Source organism: Yarrowia lipolytica, chromosome 1C (assembly GCF_001761485.1).
Source record: "Yarrowia lipolytica chromosome 1C, complete sequence".
NCBI classification, from domain to species: Eukaryota; Fungi; Ascomycota; class Dipodascomycetes; order Dipodascales; genus Yarrowia; species Yarrowia lipolytica.
In genome coordinates, this window is record NC_090772.1 from 2,852,021 (window position 1) to 2,866,380 (window position 14,360).

The window sequence follows — 14,360 nt, forward strand, 5'->3', positions numbered from 1 at the left end:
ACTAGCCATCTTCCTTTCAATTGTATAAATCTTCCACCACAGTGTTTCCATGTATAGCCGAGTCGCTCTCGGCAGCGTTGCAGGAAGACCACGTTATCAGGCGCAGATTTTGGGATTCTGAAAAGCTGTAGCAGCATCTCCAAGAGCCACAGATTATAGCAATATACTCCGATCCACTCTAACCGCTCTGGATCATACTTGTTTTGACAGTTGAAATTTTCGGCTCATGGCCATACCTTTATGTGAGTGTTGTGCGGTCGTCTGACATTATGCCATCTGTCTGCAATCTAGCCATGCTTCCATTCTTCCATTCAATTCCCAACCAGGCTTTTGAGTCTTTTTCCTGGGGTTTTACGCCGCCTTTTTTCTCCACACCTCGGCTTTCGGCAGGTCACGTGACAACCCGGTTTTTTCCTCGGTGCGAAACCGGACCTGCATCATTAGTGTGGAAAGCGCTTATATAATCGAGGTCGGTAACCTTTTTTGCTCTGAGTCATTTTAACCAGCGGATAAAATTACCCTGCAGCCGGGCGGAAGCTTGTTAGTTGGGAGTTGACCAGAGTTGGAGATTTACTTGGTTATTTTGTCAAGAGGTTTTTGCCACGACTACAAGTACTGTACTGTACTTGTACGAGCAGATTTATAATCCTAGAGGTGGGCGGCCAGTACAGATATGAGCTGTATATGTACTTGTAGTTCATATTCTCTTCTTGGCCTGGAAAATCTGGCTCAGTTTTCCGAGAAGCATTCAGTTGTGTCTTCAATTTGGATGGAGTATACTGGCTAGAAAGTGGAATGAAAAAATCTGTGAACGAGACACAAGTCCTGCACCAAACAGACGCGAATCGGTGTGACAAATGCGCCCATTACAAGTGCAATTACAAGTAGTACAAGTTCAGCACAAGTACGGGTACTTGCAACCCCTGGAGGTAGTTGTACCTAACATTCAACTGACAAGCAATGTTACCAGTAATGCTACCAGTAATGCAACAGTCCTGTATATGGAATTGACTGATACGAGTACATTACTGTACCGGTACTCGTCACCACACGCTTCGAGTCTTTCTCGAAGCCATACCGAAGTCTACAAATATACAGGCCCAGCAGCATGATTATATGTTTGGGTATGTGTGGGGTAATGTTTCAGGTTAAGCTCTCGAGGACTAATGAGATGGCGATAAGAGAGAGATCTGTGGTGACGGTGAGACGACCTAAATGGCAATCTAGTGCCTTGAACCTTGCAACAAGAATCATTCTGGGGAAGTCTCAGAACACTTTGTTTCTGTCTTTGTGTTCGTGGTACTAACATCCTGGCTTCCTTGGGTCTGCCGGGTGCCGTGGAGATGATGTGGGGTAGGTGTCATATGGAAGTATGAGGGGGATGAATTAATGATGACGGATGGAGAGAGTGGAGGGAGAAAAGATGGAATAATAGGAAACTAAGCAGAAAGTGATCATGCAGTCAATGGAGGAGTTGGTCGTTGGGGAAGTTGGCCATTGGAAGGGGTCAGCCATTGGAGTTGGCAATGAAGGAGTTGGTCATCAAAGAGCCGGTTGCTCAAAGAAACCAAACGTGGGGGCTTCCGCAGATGTAATCCTCTTACATTTTTCCATCTACGATGTACTGGCACTACGTTAATCGGAGTCGGAGAACCTGCTGACCCCCACAGAATCTTCAACACCTACTGTACACCTGACATAACTGTTAGACAGAAGCAAGAGTCTGGCGATGGCTACAGAACCGGAGGACTCGCAGGACGAGTTACAAACAGTCGATGAACGAGAAGTACAACAAGGACTCACATACCAACTGTACTCCTCACATTAACAGACGACTTCTATTGTATCGTACTGTACATACTGTGTACTGCGACATCGCAGGAGTATGTATAGTCAGTACTCCTACATGCACTTGACCGCGTATACTCTTGAACTAATAACTCGTACAAAACACTAGCTACACCACGTGTAAGATAGATGCTGATGGACATGACGAGTAGCTACTCTGTATGACCAGCTTCAAACAACAAGACAAACTTCACACAAGGACGATAGACGCAATCTCTAACAATGGAATCCCACTTTGATGCTTGTTCCTGATCACATTTGTTTGTCTCATCGCAGGCCAATGATAGTTGGTTTATTTTGACAGCTTCTGGGCGCCAGGGGTCAAGCACACGATAAGATGCATAGTACAGTATGTACTGTAATGAGATTTCTAAGCACATTTGACTAACATCTGTTTTTAGATGTATCCACGAGAGGTATGAAGTCTGCTTGCGATCTGGCCCATTGTCGACTCACTGCAGTTGCACCCACCCCACCATTGTACTCACAGTTACCCCTCCCCCACTAACAGTATCAAACTAGCAAGTCCAAGATCCGCTAGTTAAAGTCCCCGCTTTCCCCACAACCAATCTACTTGTAGACGGCTGAACGTCCTTCTTCTATCATCGAGACCAGAAGCAGTCTCTTCATTGTCTCATTTCGGCCGAGAGCGGGAGCGATATATGCGTCGATATATCACTTGGATTTATGACTCTGGCCGGCAACGTTTTCAAAACATTGTGGTCATCATTTGCTCATCTCCAGCACCTCCATTTGGTGACACGGCTGTGGCAGCCGCCTGGTATTTTAGACGACTGACAGGGGCACACCCACCCCCTCCGATTTTGTTTTTTAGTCTGCATCGCTGTTTTGCTTCTGGCCTTTTCGTGTGCCTGTCGCTTGTAGAGTTTAGACCCCACCGACCGACGTTAATAACAACCGAAAGAGGTGAGAATGAGGTGGAGCTGAGAAGGGCAAACGTGGGGTTTGCGAGCGGAAAAAACACGAAAATCCACTCCTTGTGGACCCTTCACCTGATCCCCATCTCTAAACCGGCCGCATAGCCACCCCTTCACCCATCTCTACCTTACGTCAAGCTACCCCACGTCACCCAACAACCAAGAAAAATTAACTCCTCAGCCGTATACGATAAAGTGCATTGTTCACGCAAGGTGTCGAAGCCAATGAAAAGAAGTGCGACAGGGTATATAAAATGACAGCGGAGTCGAAATTGTTCAAGGAGGAGACTCGACGAAATCTCAACTCTCTACTACTCGCCCAAAATGAATGTAATACCCGTCTCAGAGCTCTCGCCAATGGACCAGTTGCTGTCGCTTCTGCCGCGGCTGTTTGAAGGAAATGGAAACCTCGCTGGCCTGATATCTCTGGTCCCTTTTGGGATTCTATCGACAGTACTCGAATCTCCCTACGGACCAGCACTGGTGGAAGTGCTCAACTCACAAGATACCCTGCCATTAGACTACTCAGATCGACTACTATCGTTATTCCCCATCCCACCATTTGCCTATACAGGAACTGGCATTCTCAAGATTGTTGTAATGGCGCACAATGTTGTGGGAAACAACATTCCGCAGTATGTTCTCGACATGGTCATGACTACTCAGTATAACATTTTCGGCAACTTCCCCAAGAAGGACGTCGACACGATTCCTTGTGCCATTTTCCTCGTCATCAACTGTGTATTGGCGCTGGCAAACTTCTACGTCTTTATGCGCGGAATTATGCGGAATCACAACTTCTATCTTATGTTCGGTCTTGGATGGCAGTGCCTGTTCAACTGCTTGGGTTTCGGAATGCGACTGGGATGGGCCCAGGACATTCTACAGTTAAGACTAGGCATCGGGTCGACAGTGTTCATCATCTTATCCATTGTCACAATCAACTTCATGAACTTCCTACTAGCACATAGGATCTTGACGTTTCGACATCCAGAAACAGGTGATGCAACTTGGTTTGGAATGCTCATGATCCTCATTTACCTGGCATTCTGCGGGGTACTCCTCATGGCTATTGTCACTCAAATCGTCATCTTCTCGTACTTCCTCGACTACATGCACTGGAGACAGGCTACTTCTGGAATGCAGGCATCCAGTATCCTGATTGTACTGTTTTCGGCAGGAGGAGTGCTCATCATAATCGCAGCTTATATCATCCCCCGAGGAGCTATTCCTCTCCATCACAAGAGCCGTCTCCGACTTTCAGCATCAAACATTGAGTCGTATGGCCTGTTCTACTTCCCTCCGAAACATTCCCAGGTGGTTCAATATAAGTCAGACCCTGCCATGAAGCTCGATTCCGGCCAGCTGGCTGCCAGAACTATCAACGGCAGAGACTTACACACCTCATCAATCATCGTCATCTTCAGCTCGTTGATCCTGGCGGGCTCAGCCGCAATGAGATGTGCCACCATCATGATTGGAGACAGATGGGAAATGGATGCCAAGTTCATTTACAGTCAGACGGCATTCTACATTGGATTTGGGGTATTTGAGGTCATTGTCAATGTTATCTTTCTCGTGTTTCGAATCGATCTCCGCTTCTACATTCCCGACTGGCCTAAAAAGGGACGGGGAGGTATCGTTGTCCATAGAGACACAAAGGAGATTGTCAAAGAGATGGACGCAGAAGCAAGAGGCGACAAGCGGGACTTTGTGTTCATCAATGTCCCTACTCCTGCTCCCACTCAAGACTGGATTCCTCCAGACGACTCCAACACTTATGGAGATCTCAAGGGTGAGACGCGATCTTTTGATTTCGACGACAAGGAGAAGTTGGCCATTGTGGAAATCATGCCTGTACCTGGCGATGATACAGATGTTCCCCAAACGCCAATGGTGCCCGACAAGACATACGTGTCCATGCGCAGCAAGAGTCCCCAGAGCCTTGTTCCTTCGTATGCTTCCCCAAGAACATACGCAAACGGTCAGCAGCTGAAGAATGGAGAAACTATTGATGGGTTTGTCATGACCAGCAAGGACCCCGAACCTGCCAACGAGACCATACCGGGAAACCCACCCACTCTAGCTGCAGCTACAAGACCCACTGTGATCTCTCCACCACCTTCTGCCTCTACCCCGGCAACTCCAATTCTGCCTGTGTTGGTCGAGACTGCCGAGAACGGGTCCAGTCATCGCTCCTTCTCTCCACAGAGCCGAGAGGTACTTTCCATGCCCTCGCCTAGTTATTCAGACTACAACTACTATGCTAGACCATACGAAGAGCGACGCAGCGAGTTGTACGACGTATAGTTCTTTCTATTTATGTATGTATTTATTTAATGTATCTCTATTCCCATTGGCATCAAGTCTGTACATGATCAAAACCCTTTGGTGAACAGGCGGATCGACATCCAAAGAGAATAAGGAGTAAATCAAGTTTGTATGAATACACCAATACGTCCAGGTTTCATCTATATATCCTCAAACCGAAATCTGGTTTTTTTTCAGGGCGGAATAAATCAGTTTTTTTCAGGTCAAAAAGTTTCAATAAGGTTCAGAATTAACTTCCACTCCCGGTGGCCAAGCTGGTTTAAGGCGCGAGACTGTAAAGGTAAAAAATTGTAATCTTGAGATCGGGCGTTCGACTCGCCCCCGGGAGATTTTTTTGTCCTTCGATCACAGAAATTTCACCTTATGCGAAGAGACCGAACTACTTTTTGCTTCCGACGAAAATATCCCAGTTCTTCATGCTCATAGGACACCAAAAGAGATTCCTCTAATAGTGAAAATCATGAAGTTTGTTTTTGGCTGTAGCATCTACAACCATCCAAGCACGAGTGCTGTACCCACGGATCTATTTAGTCAGAGGGAGAATACGAAACAAAAAAACAACAGTAACATCAGTCACGTGATACTCCGATACGGGGAATCGAACCCCGGTCTCCACGGTTCTCCACATGAGAGCGTGATGTGATAGCCCCTACACTATATCGGACGATGAGGATCCGTGACCGTTGGGTCTATATAAGGATGAAAAAGATTCGATAATAACGAAAGTATGGGAGATTTTGAGATTTCAAACATGGCAACCAGATCGGTTAATGAACGTGGAGTCCAAAAAAGAAGCACTAATTCCAGTCTCTCTTTTTAATCATGTGATTACGGAGATGTCAAAGTTGTTGAAAGTTTGGATCAATGTTCAGTTTGGAGAGTGAAAAAAAGAAACCTAATCAAAAGGCGGTCAACACAGGAGAAGCAGAAATACTGTAGAGTCCTAGTCTTGAGAGGGCAAAAAAGAATGGTCCCTAGCAGGATCGAACTGCTGATCTTCGCGTTGCAAAGAGGCTAATTTCTTATTAGCACGACGCCTTAACCAACTGGGCCAAGGGACCTTTTTTTAGTTGAAAGTATCAAGTGCCCTCTACTATCTGAAAAAATATCAAAATCTCCGCCAAAATCTCCGCCAAAAAACGGCGGTTATGGGGCCCCAGGTTCGCTGGAAGGCATCGCCAACTCTTCTACAGAGGTTTATCCTTAGCGAAATTCTTTCGAGCCATTTACAGCCGGTATTTACAATGTGCAGCAATATCCCCATAACCATGTCAGCATATACAATTCCAACCGCAAAAAGTCCGCTACAGTACTCACCAAGACCCACTATGTGTTTTAAACATCTTAACTTATAAACGATAAACTAACAAACGTCCTCGACCTTCTCCTCGTCTCCCTTGACACCAAGATCAACAACGAGGTTTCGGTAGAACTGATCAAAGAGCATGTCCATACAGAGACCAGTGACGACAGGATCATATCGACCCTTGGAAGACTCGTCTCGAATAAAGGCATGCTGGGCGCCAGCAACCTCCAGGAACGAGAAGAAGACGCCGTTATCTCGCAGAGTCTTTCGAATCAGATCTCGCCCCTCCGGAGGAACATGGTTGTCCTTAGTGCCAAAAACAAGAGTAAACTCGGCGTTCTTGTTGAACTCGTTGCTTCGCTTGAGAGAGTCGTCGTTCTTGCCGAGACCAAGGGAGTGCGAGTGAATGTCGGTAGCAAAAAAGGTGAAGACGGAAGTGACTCGCTTGTCCAGAGCAGCTCGGAACGCCAGGTGACCGCCCAGGCACATTCCGGTGGCACCAATTCGACCTGTGCAGTTGTCCAGAGAAGTCAGGTAGTCAATTGCCAGCTTGTTGTCCTCATCGTACGACTCCAGAGGCTTCTCGATCTTGTACTTGTTGCCCGCGTCGGTTCCAGGAACATCGTAAGCCAATGGCTCGGGGCCGACAAAGTTGTGGTAAATCGAAGGAGCAACCACAATGTAGCCCCGACCAGCAATCTGCTGAGCCACTCGCGACACAGGGCCGGTCACCTGGTAGATCTCAGAGTACACCAGTACTCCGGGGAACTTGGCATTGGGGTACCCAGGAATAGAGGGCGTGTACACAAATAGCCGGAGAGTGGTGCCGTACGAGGTTTTGACGTCGTGGTAGGATTCCTTGATAAGCATGGCGAAGGGGGTGGTGTCGATGTAGCGTTCGAATTGTTGTATGAGGGTCTAAAATGGCACCTGAGGGTTCCACATCAGCCTACAGTTCCGAAGCATGCAGGTGGAGCTTATTCACCTCTGCGGGATGTTTAATTAGGAGACCCGGCAGCAAAAAAGGCGAACACTTAACAGTGTATTATACACCACATTCCATTCATCTACACCTCTATAAGGGATTAAACCGACCGCAAAACTGGCAACTAATGCCGTTCTGATTTTCATCCTGCCACTCGTTACGAAGCAACCGGGACTGCGACCACTGTTGGTGATGCGGGTGCTGGTATTGGCCAGAATGCATCTGAGTAGATGGTTGATAGTACTGGCCGCCAGGAGAATGGTGCGCCGCATACTCATGCCCAACCCCACTACCAACTAAAGAGTTCCGATCGCTGTTTCGAGAAGGGGGCATGCCTCCTCGCCCAACAGGACCACCAGTTTCATAACCAGATCCACAAAGTTTGCTTTTATGGTGGTATGAGCCAGCTGTGTTACTTGGTGCAACGACCACTGCAGCCGCACTCGAACTAGCACCCCCACCACGGCTCTTGCGCACTATCAACGGCTGGACCTGCTCATTGTAGCTGCGGGCCTCAGACACCAGCCTGGAGCTAAGCGGCGAAGCTAGCTTGGAGCCCAAATCGGGCGACATGACCTGATTGTCATCTGTGCCCATTTGAGAGAAAGTCTCGACCTCTGCGGAGTAATCAGTTCCTCGTGATTTCATCTCTTGAGGGTTGCTTCGACTCACCCTTCGGTCCTTGAGAGCCATCTCTGTCTCTCTAGCTTGTGAGAGCGCCTGCTGAGTGTACGGCGAGAAAGATGCCGATGGAGGTTGTGGGTAGATGCTAGACGATGACGAGAATTGGCGGAAGTGCGAGGGGTTCGTAGACTCCCCGCCACTGGTGTCTCGGTGATTTCCAGTTTGTGTCTTGAATTTGTGATTGAGTCGTGAAGGTTCGATTTTAGACCGGCTGTTAGTGGTTCTAATAGTGGTTCCCTGGGTGCTCAACCTCGTGGACTGCGGGCGTTTCGAAGAGCTTTTCGTATCACCGCGTTTAGTGGCGGTCTCCCTAGACTTGCCTTTTCTCTTTTCAGCCTGCAGGACCGCGGGAGGAACGATTTTCTCAACATCCTCATCCTCTTTCGACTTGAACAAGGACAGAAAGCCCTTCAACTTTGTCTTTTTGCCGGGGGAAGACGATTTTGTGGATCGTGCGGACCGAGAACTGCCGGCAGACTTGAGATTTCGCAGGGTGGGCGCATCGGAATCAGCTGCACCGGAGAGAGATTTGATGCTGGCAAAAGGCCTGTAAACGTTGGCCTTGCATCCGCGTTCGAGGTCAGCCAAGAAGCGTCGACCTTCTTTTGTGAACACAAAGTACGCCTGGATCTGTAGGAAGCCCGCGTTGTAACCCTTGTGTCTGAGTGACGACGAGAATGTCGACGGATGTTCCATATGCTGTTCATTGACATCCAGCGAGCAGTGACCAATGCTCTTGTTGTAGTTGTCGTCAATGCCGGCGAAACGGGCAAAAACAGACAATGTCACGCGTCGGAGAGGGTAGGTGTGCGGTTCAACACGGAGCTCGAGACTCTGTCCCCACCTGATGCCAGGCAGGTTCCGTCCTCCAGACTCGACCTTGTGGCCGCAAGTGGACACCGAGGTGAGGGTGTTGGACACCCCGACAGAGATGAAGAGCTGGGTCCCTCCGCGCTCAATGTCGGCGTACTCTTCCGGTATCACCAGATTGTCCTGTGTTAGTAAGGGTATCACACTTGGCGCGTGGTTGCGTAACATACCAGTCTTTCAACGACCACAAATAGCGATCCGATTGCGACCATGGGTGTTGCTGGCGTTGTTGAGTGGTATCAGTGGTACTTGTATCAATGTGGTGTAGTAGAAGATATGGTGGTATCAGATATGTACAGTACGCGTGTTGTGAGAAGTGTCAGACACAAACGGCGGGAAATTAAAAGGTTTGGAACATGTATAATTATATTGTACTTTTGTAGATGGTTTTCCGTTGTGTGTAAATAAGGTTCAGGAACTATGAGCGAGCCGTGTAGGAGAAAGACAATCAGAGCAATGAGGAAACAGTGGGGAGATCCGCTGAGGCCAGAAGACTTCCTTAATACGCCCCTTTCTTAACGGTCGATACCGTTGGTCGTCTTCTTACACAAACTGGGTGGTTAATCCCGTGTACTCGTCCGGACATGTTACCATGCTTCGATGCACTATCGAGCCGTGGGTTTGCCGACGGAACACTGGGATAAAAAAGCGAAATACGCAACAGGTTTCATGGTAAAACATGCCTAAGATGTGGGCGGAACATAACCTATCGGAAAAGAGAAGTGCAATAGCGACGATCACGTGATACACACACACACACATACACACACGCTCTCTGCTTGTCCACTAGTAGCAACTATGCTGCATCGTGACTCAGTTTTCCGATTCCTTTACATTCGAACTTCATCGCATTAGATTGATGACCCCCACATGTCGGTTCCCCCACTCGGTTAACAAGTTATGTATAGGCGGGGGCAAATAGCGAAGATTGGACGATAAGGATGGAATTTTGACATGGACAAACTCCTGAAATTACACCATTTCATTAAATATCGTCATTTTTGCCCTAGTCTTTTCATTAGCACCCTCCGACGTCCTCACTTGCACCGTTTCGCACTCCGATAAGTCCGCTAACGGGCAACCCACCCCACATAACTCTAACTGCTTGGCCCGACATATCCGTCTAAATGATTAATGCATATAAAATACATAAATACATATATATATTATACACTTTCATCCCCGCCCACTACGAACACGAAGGAGCCAATTACACAACAAGTCGCCAATCAATACGAACCAACACATCCAACATGTCACCGCGATTCTCTCGACGATCGGTGGTCCATTCGACCAAGGGAATGGTTGCCTCCACACAACCCCTGGCCTCCGCTATCGGAGCCCGAGTTCTCGACCAGGGGGGAAACGCCGCCATGGCTGGCATTGCCGTTGCCGCTGCTCTCAATCTGCTGGAGCCCCACCAAACCGGTGTGGGAGGAGATATGTTTGCTCTGTTCTACGACGCCAAGACAAAGAAGGTCGAGGGACTCAATGGATCCGGCCGATCTCCCAAGGCTCTGACTGTCGACTATCTTCGAAAGCACGGCGTTGAAGGACCCCGAATCCCTCTTACTTCTCCTCACACCATCACTGTACCCGGTGCCGTTGGTGGCTGGTGTGATATCTACGAACGGTGGGGCAACAAGAAGCTCACCATGGCAGAGATTCTGGAGCCGGTTGCCCAGCTCGCTGAAGAGGGAGCTCCCATCTCCGAGGTGTCTGCCAAGCTGTGGAAGGACCATGGCCCCAAACTGCTGAAGACAGACTCTGCAGGAGCCGATCTGCTGGTCAAGGACGACTCTGCCGAAACTGGATACAGAGCTCCCTATGCCGGAGAAGTGTTCAAGAACCCCGGTCTAGCTGCCGTGCTGCGGGAAATCGGAGCCAAGGGAAGAGACGGATTCTACAAGGGCTGGGTAGCGGACAGCATTCTGGAGATTCTGCAAAAGCGAGGCTCTCTGATGACCCGAGAAGACCTGGAGAACCACACTTCCTCCTTTGTCGAACCTATTGCCATTGAAATCAAGGACAACATCAAGCTGTGGGAGCTTCCTCCCAACGGTTCCGGCCTGGTTGCCATTATCGCTGTTGGTGTCATCAAGGCTCTGGACCGACAGGGTAAAATCTCTCTGGAAGGTCTCAAGCTCAACTCGGCCGAGTATCTGCATGTGGCCGTCGAGGCTCTCAAGTTTGCGTTCCGAGAAGCCGATGAGTACGTATCTGATCCTGACCACCACGACGTTTCTCTGGAGGAGCTTCTGAGTGAGACCAAGTACGACGAGCTTGCCAACCGGTTCGACACCAGCAAGATCCACCCCAACTATGACGATAACGTCATCAACCCCATCCACAAGTCCGACACTGTCTACTTTGCCATTACAGACCGATGGGGTAACGCGTGCTCGTTCATTATTTCCATTTTTGACGGATTTGGATCGTCTACTGTCCCTGCTGGCACTGGTTTCTGTCTTCAGAACCGAGGTCTCAACTTCAACCTCACTGAGGGGACCCGAAACTGCCTTGCTGGAGGCAAACGACCCTACCACACCATCATTCCCGCTATGGTCACCAAGGGTGACGACCTGTGGGCGTGCTACGGAGTCATGGGAGGCTTCATGCAGCCTCAGGGCCACGTCCAGGTGCTGCTGAACATGATCAACTTTGGCCTTGACCCCCAGCAGGCTCTGGACGCGCCTCGATTCTGTCTCTCTGCTGGCAAGGGAATTGATTTCGGAAAGGGCACCCATGGACCCTGCAGCAAGCACGAGACGGTGGTTAATCTTGAGGAGACCATCGATCCAGAGGTGGTCGAAACTCTCAAGAACCTGGGCCATACCGTCAATGTTGTTTCTGGCGAAGATGCGTGGGCTCTGTTTGGACGAGGCCAAGTGATTCGACAAGACGAGAACGGTGTCTACCATGCCGGTAGTGATCCTCGAGGTGATGGACAGGCTGTTCCCATTTTATTGTAAGTGTAAGTAAGAGTAAGTACAAGTAATGAATATGTTATGAGAGAGAATAGAGAGATGAAAGTGACCAGAAATGAGTGTCTGGTTCAAACGACTTTCGTCACGCACAGTCTGGGCCACAGTTTCCGAGAGGGTGTACCGAATCCGACAGACCTGTAACGACAGCTGTTTATTGTTATTGTTTCTTGACAAATGGCCTTGTCGCAGACTGTCAATTTCCCTCACAGCAATGCAAGTAGCCAACACCCTCCACAACCACGTTTCAAACAACCAACTTATTAGGCCCAACTTATTAGGCCGAGAAACTGATGTGTGTTTGAGAAAGTCTTGAGAATCTCTATTAATAGATAATTAGCGGTAGACAGCCGCCGGGGACTGCTGTTTTTGGACAATTGGTTGCCCAGTTGGAAGACGGCAAGTAAGCGGCCCACATTTGAAGCAAGACATGTCTGACTAAATACGACTGTCAACACCATGAGGTATGACATGTTGCTGACCGCCAATCTCTATACGGGTCTCCACCGTTATTCAATACGGTTCTAAACAGATCGTCCGATCTACCTAAACATCTCACAGATGCAGACAGTGCATAGAACCCCAGCGTAAGTATTGGTGTAAGAGGTGGCACGGGCACTTGTACGACCACTCGCTGATACTTGCAACGGTGACAAAATGTCGACATCTGTAACATCGGGGGATCCAACTTGCGGGGATATGTCCCTATTGGGTTTTCAGTTGGTCTGAGACATGCCTTTTCTTGTAGGTACAGTAATATACATTACAAGTATGTACTGTACAATAAACAGAATGGAGTGGAATGAGGGCCTTAAGGCTGGGGAAAAGAGGACGGACGCCAGGAAACGTGTGAACCAATACACCGGTATTTTATTTGCCCACCCAAAAGCTATCTCCAATTGGCTGTATCACCGCCCCCCCATGTCATGCATCATCTCGCCCGCATACTTCTGCTGTAAGATCTGATACACGCACTGTCTGGTAAAACAAGAAGAAAGATAAAAAAAAGATGGCAAAAAATGGAAAAAAGAAAAAAAAAAAGACAAAAAGCAAATTCTGTCTCGAAGAGCTGTTGACCAAGGCCAGCTGCGAGACACTCGCGGTGCATTGGATGTTAGATACGGTGCGTTTGAGGTTGAATGGGGCCGAAATGGACCTCAGTTCTCCACATTGTGCATTCTCTGACGCCATTTACGACCACCCTCCGCGCTATTGCTCACATTAATTGCGCGAGCGTGTCTTCTCCTAGATCAGCAGGCTGTGTAGGTTTACGGTACCTGTACATACTGTAGGTTACGTCATATCAAAGGGAGAGAGAAGGGGATTTCCAGAATCAAAAAGTGTGACGGAATCCCCAAGAGTAGAGCGTCTGTAACAGGATGCAGAGATGTCAACTGACGGATCCCGAACATGCATGTTTGTGAAAAGAGAAATACCGCTTGTTTCATCTCGTCTTGAGCCAGTCTGATTTTTCTTGAACACTCCATCCTCACCTATTAATAGAACAATACACTCTAGCACTGCATTCTCGCGCAGGAGGCAAACTCAGTTGCGTCGAGGTTTGCCCTCTTCGAGACATCAAAGACTCACTCCTGAGACAGACACGACCAAGACACGCTTAGCACGCCAAACGGTGCAGGGCAGTCTACGGATGCGGCAGGTAGCAGTGGCAGTAAACAGACCAAAGTAGGGACAGACGAACACGTATGACGGGCGTTACAGTGCAGCTCATGCCCCCACCCCCAGCGACGCAACATAGCCCATACAGGTTCGATCCTCGGCGAAGACTTCTGCATGCTGAAATTTCGGCATTTATGATGTCCGTGGAGTCCAAGACAACACACATGGTGGAAAAAAGAGACATTGGAGAGACTCAAACGACCAAATCGCACCTGACAATCCACCACTGTAAGGATCAAAGACACGGTGAGGAATAATAATGCCGCTGATGACGCGCTCTCCTCCTCCGGTTGCAGCAACCTGCTTAAATTAGAACTGTACACCGAACCTTGCATCGAGTTTATCGTGATGTGAAAAGACGAGAGAAACAAGGAGATGGACGAGAAGCAATTGCGGGGGTGAAAAAGAACACAGGTGAACGGGGAAGGAGCTTGACTGGCGATTACAACATGCTTTTTGACCCTTCTCTTTACTCCCCCTCTTCCCCACTCTCACAGCCCACTGATCGCCGGGGGGTAACTGTCGATCTCTAGCGGATTTTCTCGTGTAACTTTGCAAACGGAATCTGTAAGCTCGGGGTGAACATCTTTCACGCTGTGTTCACACCTGCCCTGCATTTCAGTCTCATATATATCGGCGAGACTTCCGGAAGAGGTGGTTTCAAAATTACTACAAAGTGCCGTCCCAGCATTCGTTCGTCATAAACAACATCACCACAAGCGAGACAAGCTATA

General features: G+C 48.6%; 5 protein-coding genes and 3 non-coding genes across 8 annotated transcripts; 3 read left to right on the top strand and 5 right to left on the bottom strand.

The window, feature by feature from the left end:
* Positions 1-3,110: 3,110 nt before the first annotated feature.
* On the top strand, positions 3,111-5,096 carry YALI1_C28551g (uncharacterized protein; the record flags this gene model as incomplete). The annotated part of the gene is made up of 1 exon (XM_502054.3): positions 3,111-5,096. The coding sequence occupies one exon, from the start codon at positions 3,111-3,113 to the stop codon at positions 5,094-5,096; it is 1,986 nt and encodes a 661-aa protein (XP_502054.3).
* A 260-nt stretch (positions 5,097-5,356) lies between these two features.
* On the top strand, positions 5,357-5,446 carry YALI1_C28573r. The gene has a single exon. It is a non-coding gene; the product is annotated as a tRNA-Tyr (tRNA).
* Positions 5,447-5,700: 254 nt separating this feature from the next.
* On the bottom strand, positions 5,701-5,781 carry YALI1_C28578r. The gene has a single exon. It is a non-coding gene; the product is annotated as a tRNA-Glu (tRNA).
* Positions 5,782-6,085: 304 nt separating this feature from the next.
* On the bottom strand, positions 6,086-6,178 carry YALI1_C28581r. The gene has a single exon. It is a non-coding gene; the product is annotated as a tRNA-Ile (tRNA).
* A 302-nt stretch (positions 6,179-6,480) lies between these two features.
* Positions 6,481-7,293, bottom strand: YALI1_C28593g (uncharacterized protein; the record flags this gene model as incomplete). The annotated part of the gene is made up of 1 exon (XM_502056.3): positions 6,481-7,293. The coding sequence occupies one exon, from the start codon at positions 7,291-7,293 to the stop codon at positions 6,481-6,483; it is 813 nt and encodes a 270-aa protein (XP_502056.3).
* Positions 7,294-7,498: 205 nt separating this feature from the next.
* On the bottom strand, positions 7,499-9,130 carry YALI1_C28611g (uncharacterized protein; the record flags this gene model as incomplete). Its single annotated transcript, XM_068282503.1, has 1 exon — positions 7,499-9,130. The coding sequence occupies one exon, from the start codon at positions 9,128-9,130 to the stop codon at positions 7,499-7,501; it is 1,632 nt and encodes a 543-aa protein (XP_068138604.1).
* Positions 9,131-10,089: 959 nt separating this feature from the next.
* Positions 10,090-11,934, top strand: YALI1_C28621g (uncharacterized protein; the record flags this gene model as incomplete). The annotated part of the gene is made up of 1 exon (XM_502057.3): positions 10,090-11,934. The coding sequence occupies one exon, from the start codon at positions 10,090-10,092 to the stop codon at positions 11,932-11,934; it is 1,845 nt and encodes a 614-aa protein (XP_502057.2).
* Positions 11,935-13,935: 2,001 nt separating this feature from the next.
* On the bottom strand, positions 13,936-14,317 carry YALI1_C28661g (uncharacterized protein; the record flags this gene model as incomplete). The annotated part of the gene is made up of 2 exons (XM_068282504.1): positions 13,936-14,176; positions 14,220-14,317. 2 exons carry the CDS (start codon positions 14,315-14,317, stop codon positions 13,936-13,938), a joined length of 339 nt encoding a protein of 112 aa, XP_068138605.1.
* Positions 14,318-14,360: the final 43 nt, after the last annotated feature.